This window comes from Xenopus laevis, chromosome 1L, assembly GCF_017654675.1.
Source record: "Xenopus laevis strain J_2021 chromosome 1L, Xenopus_laevis_v10.1, whole genome shotgun sequence".
NCBI classification, from domain to species: Eukaryota; Metazoa; Chordata; class Amphibia; order Anura; family Pipidae; genus Xenopus; species Xenopus laevis.
In genome coordinates, this window is record NC_054371.1 from 198585222 (window position 1) to 198598315 (window position 13094).

Consider the following 13094-nt stretch of genomic DNA (forward strand, 5'->3'; position numbering starts at 1 on the left):
CTTATCTTGTTTATTCTTTCAGTTATGTACAGAATATGAGAAGAAAGGGTGGATTCTAAGTTACAGCTGTAAATTCTTTTTCCTGTTTTCATTTTGGATTCAAGCACTGCACGCAGCGGACAGGTCTGTATCTAGAAAGAGCAATTTCTGAGGAAACTCATATAATATAATTAGAAAATGTGTTTTTTTTAAAGTGGGATTCATACTTGTTAATGAACACAAATGCAAATATTCCCCAGGAAATATTGAAAAATCATTATTAAATCTAACATAAAGCAATAGTGAGATAGAAGGAAAGGGCAACATATTTGTTACTTGCACTTTCTGTTTCATTCTGGGTGTATACTGTACATTAGAAATAGGAGTTGTTTACTGATTTTAAGTCCACCGATCACAAGTGAATCAAACTGGATTTTCTGGAAACATGACTGGTACATAATTCTAAACCAACAGGGAAATTTCCACCTCTAGTCTTAATTCACCTATTACATGTTGGCATAGTCTTTTAACATCATTTAGTATTATCTTTCATGTAATTTAGACAATGGATTCCATGGAGCCCACAGAACCTGGAGGCCAGACTATGGACGTCGTGAACTTCAACGAATATGACTCGCCAAATATAGTGGAAAGGGTAACGAAAATTCTGCCCTTTTTGAGTGTTGATGTTCAGCAATATCTCGATGAACTAAATGAAGAAAATGAGGCAATACGTCAGAAGGTGGGAAAGGGCTACAGGTTTGAGATGCGAAGTGAGGCCAGGAGACTACAGTCTTTCCTCTCATTTGTAAAATTTTCATCATGGTGCCCAAAGGCAATGGCCAGCGCTGGGTTTTATTTCACAGGAGTGGAGCGCAGTGTCCAGTGCTTCTGCTGTGGGATTGTTTTCTGCACTAGCAGCTTTAGAAACCAGCCATTGGACGATCATATGAAACGCAGCCCTGCTTGTGGATTTCTACAAGGGAAAGATGTTGGCAACATCCCTAAGTATGAGATCCGTGTACAGCAGCCTGGAGGTCCCCAAAGGGATTTGCAGGAATATGCAGCAGAGGAATCTAGGTTAAACTCCTTCAAGGACTGGCCCTTCTATGCCAGGATTCAGCCTGACAAACTTTCTGCTGCCGGGTTCTTCTTTACAGGTGAGAAAGCATAAATATGTCATTACATACGAATATGATTAATGATGAGCTCCAGTGATCCCCAACCAGTGGCTCATGAGCAGCATTTTGCTCCCCAACCCCTTGGATGTTGCTTCCAGTAGCCTCAAAGCAGGTGCTCATTTTTAAATTCCTGGTTTGGAGGCAAGTTTTAGTTGCATAAAAACCAGGTGTTCTGCCAAACAGAACCTGCTGATGACTGCCAGACTGGCCGGACTGGGTGTAAAAAGCAGCCCGGGCAAAAAAAAATCAAAGCAGCCCACATGTAAACACACAATGCTCTTGTACTCAGACACACTTATATATTGGGTTTAAAACGTATATATTGGTGTCCACTTCGAGAGTCTGTTTACCCTCCATGTATGCAAAAAAATGATCCTCAACATAATTGTGATATACTGGCATAGATGCTATAATTCATCAGTGCAGTTGCCTATATAAATCAATCAATGGCTTGAAAATTAAAGCAAAGGTCCAAATTGCTGTTATGGGGAACCACTCTGGTGCAATTTAGCATCTGTTAGTAAATCATTCCCAGTGTATTTGAAGTTTTTTTAAAGAACTACCCTCAAACCTTCCTGTTGTATGGTAAATAGTGCAAGAGAATACCTATGCTGACATGGTTTTCTGGTATCTCTCTGTACAGACTATGAGCAAACTTAGGGACTGTTCCTGCTGAATTGTGCTTAGTACAGGGGAATACCTATGCTGCAATAGTTTTATAGGATCTCTCTGTACAGACTATGAGCAAACTTAGGGGACTGTTCCTGCTGAATTGTGCTTAGTACAGGGAATACCTATGCTGTCATAGTTTGTGTATAAATTTAAATGTATGTATAAATACCCCATCAGGGGTGACATCTGTCAGATGAGTGGCAATTCCATGTATAAATACCAACAAAAATCATAACAGAAGAATGGCACAACTGCAATTTTTGCTAGCAAGGAAAGGGTTAAAATTCACAAGGCCGTGTAATAAACATGATTTGTAGCCTTAATTGGCCAGCATTCTTTCTGCACTAATAGTCTGGGGGGGGGGAGAGGATGAATCTGCAGCACCATGATTTCTCCTCCCATGAACCCACTATTACTATTATTTTATGCAGGGGATTTCCAGACGTGCTGCAAAATCACTTTGTCAGGCTGCCAGCAGACAGAAACTGTGGGTACCAGCCCGGCAATGCAACAAGTGCCAGTCCCGGTCTAACAACATACCCCTCGTCATTTACTGCAGCATGGGCCTGGCCGGCACTTTTTGTAACTCGATCTGACTGCTGCTGCACAGTCTCTATGTCTAAACTGACTAACCCAGGCTTCTCTCACAGCATTTCCAGCCGGAACGGATTGGAGCAGGGGAGTAAAGAAGCACCCGGTGACGAACGATCCTTTTCCCATCCCACCTCTCCGCCGCTCACTCGCTCAACCCCATCTTAATCTGCTTCTGCAGTCAGCCTACGGCCAGCACTGGTTAGCGCACGCAGGAGTGTGCGTGCATATTCTGCTGATGCTGTGCTAAAATGCTTGCAGCCCATTTGACCTGTAAATTGAGCGGCCCTTCGGGCAATTGCCCGAACAGGCAAATTGCCAGTCCGGGCCTGCCAGTCCACATAGGGGCTACCAAATAGCCAATCACAGCACTTATTTTGTCCCATCCAGGAACATTTTTCATGCTTGGTCGTTTTCTTACTCCCCCCGGTGAGCACAATGAGTCGAATACCTAAATATACAATATAAATAATATAAAGGTTTACCCATCATTTATTTGCTTTAACATAGACAGTCACAATATGTATTAGGGCATAGTATACTGTTTCCACAGAATATTTTGTTCTTTGCCTATTTTCATTTTAAAGGTATGAAGGATCTGCCATGTTGCTTGCCTTGGGTGATGCTAAATTTTCATACACAGCTATATCAACAGTAGGTTCTATATACTATGTGTACAGATGCCCTGGTAAGTATGGTGGCTGAAAACAGGGGTCATTAAATGAAATTTGTGAAGTCTTGTGGTTCAATAGTTGTAAGGAGATGGATAAATAAAGGGGGTAAACTGTGCCGCTGACATTTATCTCATTTTGGGAATGTGCTAGAACTGTGGGTGTTTAAATTATTGCAAGATGGTATTGATAAGCGATGCACTGAATCCACTATTTTGGAAAAGATTCGGCCGAATACCGAACCGAATCCGAACCCTAATTTGCAATGCACAGAGTACTTGACCTGTGTACTTTTGGCATCCCCAAGTATAAAGTTATTTTACTTCTCCTTTAATGGTATTTTGCCTTGTCGAGTCAGCTGCTACAAGAAGCTGTTTAAAATCCTCCCCCACCCCTGCTGAATGATTGCCTTGGCACACAGACTCTTGCAGTGCTAGGGTGTTGCAATTAGAGTGAAGTAATAATGGTGTTGCTGAAATCCAGTTGGTTTCTAAATCTTGGGCAATGGGACTTTGTTCCTGTTTACCCCTGGTACCAATGGTAGTGCTTCATGTGTATTTCTGCCAATTCTTTAAGTACTTGCCTTCCAGTCTCTGCTCTGTCCCACCCTGGTACTGTGATTGTATCTCCATTAAATAACCCAGCCTGCACCCAGTCTCTGCTCTGTCCAACCCTGGTACTGTGATTGTATCTCCAGTATATGACCCAGCCTGCACCCAGTCTCTGCTCTGTCCCACCCTGGTACTGTGATTGTATCTCCATTAAAAAACCCAGCCTGCACCCAGTCTCTGCTCTGTCTCACCCTGGTACTGTGATTGTATCTCCATTAAAAAACCCAGCCTGCACCCAGTCTCTGCTCTGTCCAACCCTGGTACTGTGATTGTATCTCCATTAAATAACCCAGCCTGCACCTAGTCTCTGCTCTGTCCAACCCTGGTACTGTGATTGTATCTCCATTAGATAATCCAGCCTGCACCCAGTCTCTGCTCTGTCAAACCCTTACCCTGGTACTGTGATTATATCTCCATTAAATAACCCAGCCTGCACCCAGTCTCTGCTCTATCTCAACCCTGGTACTGTGATTGTATCTCCAGTGTAAGAACCAGCCTGCACCCAGTCTCTGATATGTCTCAACCTTGGTACAATGCAGTGTATGACCCTGCCTACTGACTCTGCAACTATCAGCTTTCTGTTTTATAGTGGCTGTGTGTTTCCCCTCTTTGCATTCTGCATCCAGCCACTCAATTCATTCATACATAAAGTATTAGTAATTAATTTAGCTTTTTTGTTCAGTGTGGAATTTCAGCAACTATCTGGTTGCTAGGGTCTTGACTACTTTAGCAGCCAGGCAATGGGTTGAAGGAGAGACTGGAATATAAATAGGGGATGGATTAAATAGATACATAAGGAATAAAAAGAGAATCAATAATTATAACATTGTAAGCTTAGAGAACAAATTTTTTTAGCCTTGGGGCAGAGTGACCCCCAATTGAAAGCTCGAAAATGCAGAAGAGGAAGGCAGATCATTCAAAAACTATAACAAAAAAATAAACCGTACAGAAGTTGCTAGGAATAGGACATGCTACAATATACTAAAGTTAATCTAAACATGAACCACCCCTTTAAGTGAACACTAAGGGGTGTGAATTTGTAACAATTAACACTTGCACTGCCGGGTATAGTAAATGACCCCTGTTGTGTTCTAGTTTAAGCAGCCTATCCAGATATATAATCTTGCTAGTTACTTCTAACTCTACTACATTGTGTAAATCTGGAAAGCGTGCCTGTAATCTCCTTTTATTAGTTATTTATCCCTGCTTTCTGCTTAGTCCAATAACTAGCTCTATATAAAAATACTGTCAATTGAAAGTTCTGACTATACTTTCTCAATGTCTTCCAGCAACAGGGATTCTATATTAGGGATGCACCGAATCCAAGTGCCTGTCTGAGCAAAATCTGAATCCTTAAAATCATGATTGTTACACAAACAAGGAAGTGAAAATTCTTTAACTCTCTTATTTCACTTTAACCCTTCCTGGCGTTAATTTGAGATGCAAAGAAGGATTCAGATTCGGTTCAGAATTCAGCTGTATCTTTCATAAAGGATTTGGGATTTCAGCCAAAATCCCAAAGAGTTACCTTGCACCAGGTAACAAGTCAAGAGGTGCAAAACCGTGTCCACAGTGCAGCCCATTCACAGGACAGACTGGGAAAGTATCCCAAATTAACATGTATGAATGATGCACAAGTTAGTGGACGGATGGGTAGAGGGACACCTACATGTTTTTACCCTCCAGCCCTCATGAATACAGCACTGCTGAACACAGGCAACACAGTATTTATGGGGGTGGCCGCAGGTATGTGCTCTCTGAAAAATAGCAAAGAGACCTGCAGCAATTCATTTGTGATGGAATACAGGACACAAAATGCAAAAGAATTGTGGATTGCCACTGTTTTTTGTACAGGTATGGGACCTGTTATGCAGAAAGCTCTGGACCTGGGTTTTTTTAAATAATGGCTCATTTCATAATTTGGAACTTAATAATTTATGTCTACTAGAAAATTATTTCATAAACAAACTAATAGGCTGGTGTTGCTTCCAATAAGGATTAATTATATCTTAGCTGGGATCGAGTACAAAGTACTGTTTTATTATTTCAGAGAAAAAGGAAATAATGTTTTAAAATTTGGATTATTTGGATATATTGGAGTCTATGGGAGGTGGCCTTTCCGTAATTCAGAGCTTTCTGGATAACGGGTTTCCAGATAGAGGATCCCATACCTGTACTTTGCTCACTGCCTTCCAGTTTCTGAAAAAAAAGCTTTATAACTTGAACACAGCCATGCAAAGTGAACTTAAAAGCGAAATTAAAAAAAAAAAATGAATCTGAAGGTATCAGAGTTCTCATTATATCTTTGACATTTTTAGGAATAAAAGATATTGTCCAATGCTTTTCCTGTACTGGGTGTTTAGGCAACTGGGAAGAAAATGACGACCCCTGGAAGGAACATGCAAAGTGGTTCCCTGAGTAAGTCCTTGTTCTGTTATTTGGGGTTTAATAGTTTATGTGCAGGTGAAATTTTAGAAATCTGTCTCTGCCATGTCCTTCTGTCTTTAATGGGAACTGCTTGACACCACCAGCATCGAAAGTACCCAAGTCTCCTAAGAGTCTGCTACCTTCAGTCTTTCTGATAGCCAGACAAATTTTAAATTTTCCCAAATTGTACTGCTGCGTCCATTTAATTCTAAATGTATGCATGTGTACAGTTATGTATTTTTAACTCTAAATCATTTATGATGACATATATATGTATTTTTAAAGGTGTAATTTCCTTGCAAGCATCAAGACACCAGATGAAATCAAACAGTATATACTTTGCTACGAGACCTTTTCTGGATATACGGTAAGTCCACTATAATGCAGGTATGGGACCTGTTATCCAGAATGCTTGGGACCTGGGACTTTCCGGATAACAGATCTTTCCGTAATTTGGATCTTCATACCTTAAATCTACTAGAAAATCATGTGAAGATTAAATACATCCGATATGCTGGTTTTACTTCCAATAAGGATTAATTATATCTTAGTTCGGATCCAGTACAAGGTCCTGTTTTATTACTACAGTGAAAAAGGAAACAAGTTTAAAAAATTTGTATTAATTGGATAAAATGTAAATATGGGAGACGCCTTTCCATAATTTGGAGCTTCCTGGATAACAGGTTTCTGGATAAGAGATACTATACCTGTACTTTGGTTTTTTTATCTGCAGGCTGGGAAAACCGTATCAGCTGCCATTGTAACAATATAATGCAATTCTGTAGATAATGAATTTTCCTGCCAATTTCAGGAATACTGTTTTTGGTTACTCAATAGGTTAATTTATGACCTCTAGCACAGTTGTGGGTGCTCAAGTGTCCCTGCAGTGAGTTACACCAAAAAATCCATTCATTAAAGGGGTTGTTCACCTTTGAATTAGCTCTTAGTATGATGTAGAGAGTGATATTCTAAAACAAATTGCATTTGGTTTTCATTTGTTATTATCTGTGGTTTTTAAGTTATTTGTCTTTTTATTCAGCATCTCTTCAGTTTGCAATTTCAGCAATCTGGTTGCTAGGGTCCATATTACCTTAGCAACCATGCATTGATTTGAATAAGAGACTGGAATATGAATAGGAGAGGGACTGAATAGAAAGATGAGTAAAAAAGTAAAAAAGTGTAGCAGTAACAATACATTTATAGCTAACACAGCATCTGCTTTTTAGATGGGATCAGTGACCACCATTTGAAAGCTGGAAAGATACCAAAGAAGAAAGAAAATAATTGAAAAAGCATAAAAATAAATAATGAAGAACAATAGCAAAGTTGTTTAGAATGGGCCATTCTATAACATACTGTAGTAAAGATTAACTTGAAGGTGAACACCCCTATAAAGAGCATCCATGGGTTCTCTTTTCTGTGTAGTTGTGTTCAGTGCCATTCAGTTCTTCCTGTCTGGTTCAAGGTGCAGTTGTATTGATTGATGCAAAGAAAACATGGCGCTACGATGGCCTACGAACCAGATGGTAGCTCCAGGGTTCTCACAGTGCCCTGTGTCCCAAAAGAATAAGCCACACACACCACAGCGACCTGACTTTTCAAAGAAAACACATCCGATTTGTGGCAACGTGAGTGCACAGTTATACTAACCTTAACACACCAGACGCAACTACACCAGGACACAACTCCCCCTGGTAACAGCAACAATACTAAAATTCTGGGAAACAATTGTTGCACTGTGGGGAAATAAAATATGGAGATTGCTCTCAAAAATGCACTTTGCTCACTGCACCTACACTAGGGATTGGCTGCAGTAGAAGCGTCTTAAAGGAGAACCAAACCTTTTTTCTTAAAAACCCCTAACCCCAGCCTAGATGTAAACGTCGGTAATTAACCCAACCGCTTTACTTACCTCTCTTTGCAGATTCAGCACAACGGAGCTCATGGGCGCCATCTTCCAGCTCTTCTGTAAATCCAACTGGGTATGCAGTCTACTTAACGAAGAAGACCAAAGAGCTGAAGATGGTGCCTGTGAGCTCCACTTTGCTGAATCTGCAAAGAGATGTAAGTAAAGAGTTAGGGTTAATTACAGACGTTTACACCTAGGCTGGGGAGGAGCAGGGGGGGGGGTCTGTGTAGGGTAGGGGGGTAGGGTTTTTTTAAGAAAAAAGGTTTGGTTCTTCTTTAACAGTGGGTCTATATCTCAGTTCACTCTTCAATCCTCAACTGGTAATCTGTGTCTATACATTTGTCAAGAGAATAAATGCAGCTGGGAACCTCACAGGCTTTATGATGGTACCTTTGACTTTATTCCTGACTTTGTGCCATGATGGGGAAGGATTTATAATTTATTGATTTAAGAGCATCAGAATCAGGCTATGAAGTATAATATTTTGGAGAATCTAGCAAAAGGTTTTATCAGGAAGTCTAATTGTCAAACGCATGTGCAGTGACATCATTTGTGGGGGAAAAGCTGACAAGAGGTGAGAGATGAGAACCCAGACTAGGGATAGGTAGGACTCTTAAACAGGTACCATGTAAGGGGTACAAAGGGTTAATACGGTAGTCGTATCCACGGAAACCACTCTTCTTCTGTAAAGATGAAAGTCCACAACACCGATAATAAAAATGTGGGATATTTATTGTAACAGCTTCTTCAAACTTGTAATGTCCATTCACATGTATACAGTTCCTGGCACATTCACATCCATAAGACACATCACGGCACGATTTCAGTCAATCTATTCCCTATTGAGCATTTACTCTTTACCTTGTAAATTCTCCACTTAGGGTCACGGATCATCCTTTTCCAGGGTCTCCACCTTCCGGTCCTAGCAGCCCTACGTGTACACCACGTCCCCCTGCCCTACTCCAGATAGGACTTTTCTCCTTTCACCCCCTGGTCCTACCAGTCCGGCATTCGCTCTATGCCCCTCTGGCTTACTCCAGGTAGGAATTTGTTCACCCCTCCTTCGGGATGTCCGAGCTTCCCTATCACTACTGCCCTCACTGGCAAAGCCTTGGCTCATAAGCCGCTATCTCCTTGTTGGGGTCAAAGCTACCCATGCTAGATATTACCTCACTATCTCAAGTACCTAGTACTTTAACACATATCCCTAATGCTATCTATTTTCAAAGTGTATTCTCTTAAACCCAGGGTGTGTTTTCTCCCTTTTAAACTTTTCAATCTTGAGCATGACTGTGACATTTCCCTCTCACGTTTTACTCCTAATCCAATGCATGTGTCTACAAACTGCTGTCCTGCATGGAACCTCCTGAATCATAGATTTGTCACTACTGCCATCTTGTGGTGATTTTCATTCTTTGCAATTTAAACAAACATTTAACTTCCCAACCCTTTAACATTTTACACCATTTGAGACATTCATTTAACATTCGCCACACAACCCAATCACCCTCTAATAACCAGCCCAGTGCCCCCTCATTATTGCACCCTAGGCAGGTGCCTCTTCTAGTTCAGGCCCTGGTTAAAGGTAAACTATACCCCCAAAATTAATACTTGAGCAACAAATAGTTTATCAAATCAAATTGAGTGGCATATTAAAGAATCTTATCAAACTGGAATATATATATTTAAGTAAATATTTCCCTTCTACATCTCTTGCCTTGAACCACCATTTTGTGATGGTCTGTGTGCTGCCTCAGAGATCACCTGACCAGAAATACTACAACTCTAACTGTGACAGGAAGAAGTGTGGAAGCAAAAGACACAACTCTGTCTGTTAATTGGCTCATGTGACCTAACATATATGGTTTGTTTGGCATGTTTGTGTGCACCGTGAATCATATGATCCCAGGAGGTGGCCCTTATTTTTTAAAATGGCAGTTTTCTATTTATGATTATCCAATGGCACATGCTACTAAAATAAACTACTGTTTATTTACATGAAGCAGGGTTTTACATATGAGCTGTTTTATGCAAAATATTTTGATAGAGACCTACATTGTTTGAGGGGTATAGTTTTCCTGTAAGGGCTTTGAATGTCTCATCAATTTTACATGTTGCATTTCCTGCATTGTTGAGTTGTGGGCATCTCCTGCATTGTTGAGAGACCTATCTGACAGTTGGTGGTCTTCATTTTGGGTTCACATCTAGACAGAAATATGAAAGGGAGATCAGAAAACCTGATTAATGTCACATGATGCTTGTACATCAACTAGTGAGGTTCTTGAGCAGGGTTCATATAATAATTATATTGAATTCAGATTATGTATTCCAGCACTGTATTGTTGCATTAATTTATTTCTGAATGTAGATATTGTTGAATTGATTACCCTGGACATCTTAGAAGTAATTATTTTCTGTGAATTTTAGGGTAAAGATTTTACTACATTTCACTGTGAGAATACCTTCACCAGCGTAGCACGTAAGTAACTGCATACATTCCTACATTTCTAATCTCGACTTTCTTTATGGTAGGCTTCATTTTATTTAAAATAGTGAAGTATGCATAGAACTTGTACTCTGTGAGCAAACTGTGCGAAAGGTGCCAAGCAGTGCTGTTTCCTTTAGGTGGGGGCATCACCCAGAGTCAAAGATTTTGTTGCCTTTGTTAGAGCTTCTAGGGGCTGCTCTTTAGTAGGAGTGTATTGAAAACCCCTTGTCCATCCCAGAGTGAAATAATAATAATATGGATGCATATAATAATACAGAAAATTTCTGGCTTACTGGATTAGTGTAACAATTTGCCCATGCTACTTCACATTCCTTTATTTTCTGTGTGCCTTAGACTGAAAGGGACCGCAACAAACGGAATAATATAACAGTATGGATGCATTTAAATAAATATTGCTTTTGTGCTTGCATGGAGATTCAAACATACTGTACTGCCTGAAATGAAAACTTATCTGTCAGAGCCCAAAACTGTATACACTGTCTATGAATATAAATATGGTTGTTTTACATTTATAGAAGAGAGGAAATTGTTAAACATTTTTGAGGATGAAAAAGTACGCTTGGAATCATTTAATGGATGGCCTGAAAATGCCCACCCTGAGCCCAAAGAACTTGCTAGAGCTGGATTTTTCTACAAAGGTTATTTTCTTAATGTTTATTTGTTTATGTTACCCATAATTCCTCAGGTACAGTCCCTTTCCACACACTAATATCCCACTATACCTTCTATCCCACGTGTCCCACGTATACTGCTAATTTAGGCACTATCTCTCCCTACTATACCTGCTATCCCACAGCCACCGTCCCTTCCCAGAGACTATTATCCCACTGCTACTAAAGGCACCATCTGTCCCTACTATACCTGCTATCCCACAGTCACACTCCCTTCCCAGAGACTATTATCCACTGTTACTATAGGCACCATCTCTCCCTACTATACCTGCTATCCCACAGTCACACTCCCTTCCCAGAGACTATTATCCCACTGTTACTATAGGCACCATCTCTCCCTACTATACCTGCTATCCCACAGCCACAGACCCTTCCCAGAAACTATTATCCTACTGCTACTATACCTGCCATCCCACAGCCACCGTCCCTTCCCAGAGACTATTATCCTACTGCTACTATAGGCACCATCTCCCCCTACTATACCTGCTATTCCACAGCCCGAGTCCCTTCCCAGAGGCTCTTATCCCCACTGCTATTAAAGGGCACCATCTCTCCCTACTATACCTGCTATCCCAAATCCACAGTTCCTTCTCAGAGACTATTATCCCACTGTTACTATAGGCACCCTCTCTCCCTACTATACCTGCTATCCCACAGCCACAGACCCTTCCCAGAGACTGTTATCCTACTTCTACTATAGGCGCCATCTCCCCCTACTATACCTGCTATCCCACAGCCACAGTCCCTTCACAGAGGCTATTATCCCCACTGCTAGTAAAGGCACTGTATTTCCCTACTATACCCTGTATTCCACAGTTGCAATCCTTTCAATGGGTATTGAAGTGCTGTTGTCATCTAAGCTACATGTGCTGACCTGCACAGTCAAGAGGTTAATGTGTGGTACATTATTAACTTCTCCCATCAGTAACATTTTCATTGTGCTTTTAGGGCTAAGAGACACTGTACAATGTTTTTTCTGTGCTGGCTGTTTGAAAGACTGGAAAGATGATGATGACCCATGGAAGGAGCATGCAAAGTGGTACCCTGAGTAAGTCAATTCTTTGTAATTTCATTTTTGATTATTTCTGTTCTAGTGCAACCATAATCTTTCTGGTGTTAAGCATTTGCTTACGTTCTATATATTGTATAAAAACGACCTGTCTTCTTGCTGTTTACACAAGAAATACACAAGAAAAGTATCACTTATCAACTTAACAAAAGGTAATCTGCACTGAGCTTTTAACCTGATTTTCTGATATTTGTGTGTCGAAGGGTAGTTAAAATCACAGAGTCCTATGATCCACTGTTTTAAGCCCCAATATTTGTATTATATGGGGAGCTGCTGCCATTTAGGGTGTACATTATAAGGGTAAATTGTATAATACAATAATGAAAATCTTCAGTCAATAAATATGTATTGCTAGTGTCAGACTGGGGTGCAATGGGCCCCCCCAGAGAACCTCAACCCCATTTTCAAAACTAGATTTACTCCTCTCTTCACTTATAGGGGCAAATTTACGCGAAGTGACTAACACTGGCTAAAATTTGCCAGCGTGACGTCATTTCGGTACTTCGCCGATTTATGCTGGCGTCTTTTCCTTTTTTCAGGGTGATAGGCTGCAAAAGAGCATAAAATTTATTTGGGGTAACCGGCTTCCCCCTACATTTCCTAACATATGGCACATAAACTATACACTGGGCTCATGTATAGGGCAATATAACAAATCTATTTTATTTTATTAAAATTCCCTGGGCTTGTGTAATGTAATGTATTTGCTGCAACATATGCGTCCATTTAACTTTAACTTCCCGCTGTAATTTAGCCAACGCTAGCGAAACTTTGCTCTGCTTGCTGAATTAATGCTCGTGCAAC

General features: G+C 40.5%; 1 protein-coding gene across 2 annotated transcripts in view; it reads left to right on the forward strand.

The window, feature by feature from the left end:
- Nucleotides 1–13094, forward strand: part of naip.L (NLR family, apoptosis inhibitory protein L homeolog) — a 28354-nt gene continuing 15260 nt past the window's right edge. The window contains exons 1-7 of one of the 2 annotated variants that reach the window (XM_041568681.1): nucleotides 1–123; nucleotides 542–1139; nucleotides 6024–6123; nucleotides 6418–6499; nucleotides 10469–10520; nucleotides 11066–11188; nucleotides 12170–12269. In XM_041568681.1, the coding sequence (XP_041424615.1) occupies nucleotides 545–1139; nucleotides 6024–6123; nucleotides 6418–6499; nucleotides 10469–10520; nucleotides 11066–11188; nucleotides 12170–12269 (1052 nt within the window). In that variant the 5' untranslated portion in view covers nucleotides 1–123; nucleotides 542–544. Of the gene's footprint in view, nucleotides 124–412; nucleotides 1140–6023; nucleotides 6124–6417; nucleotides 6500–10468; nucleotides 10521–11065; nucleotides 11189–12169; nucleotides 12270–13094 lie in introns of those variants that run through there. The other variant, XM_018224664.2, reaches the window with a different exon arrangement.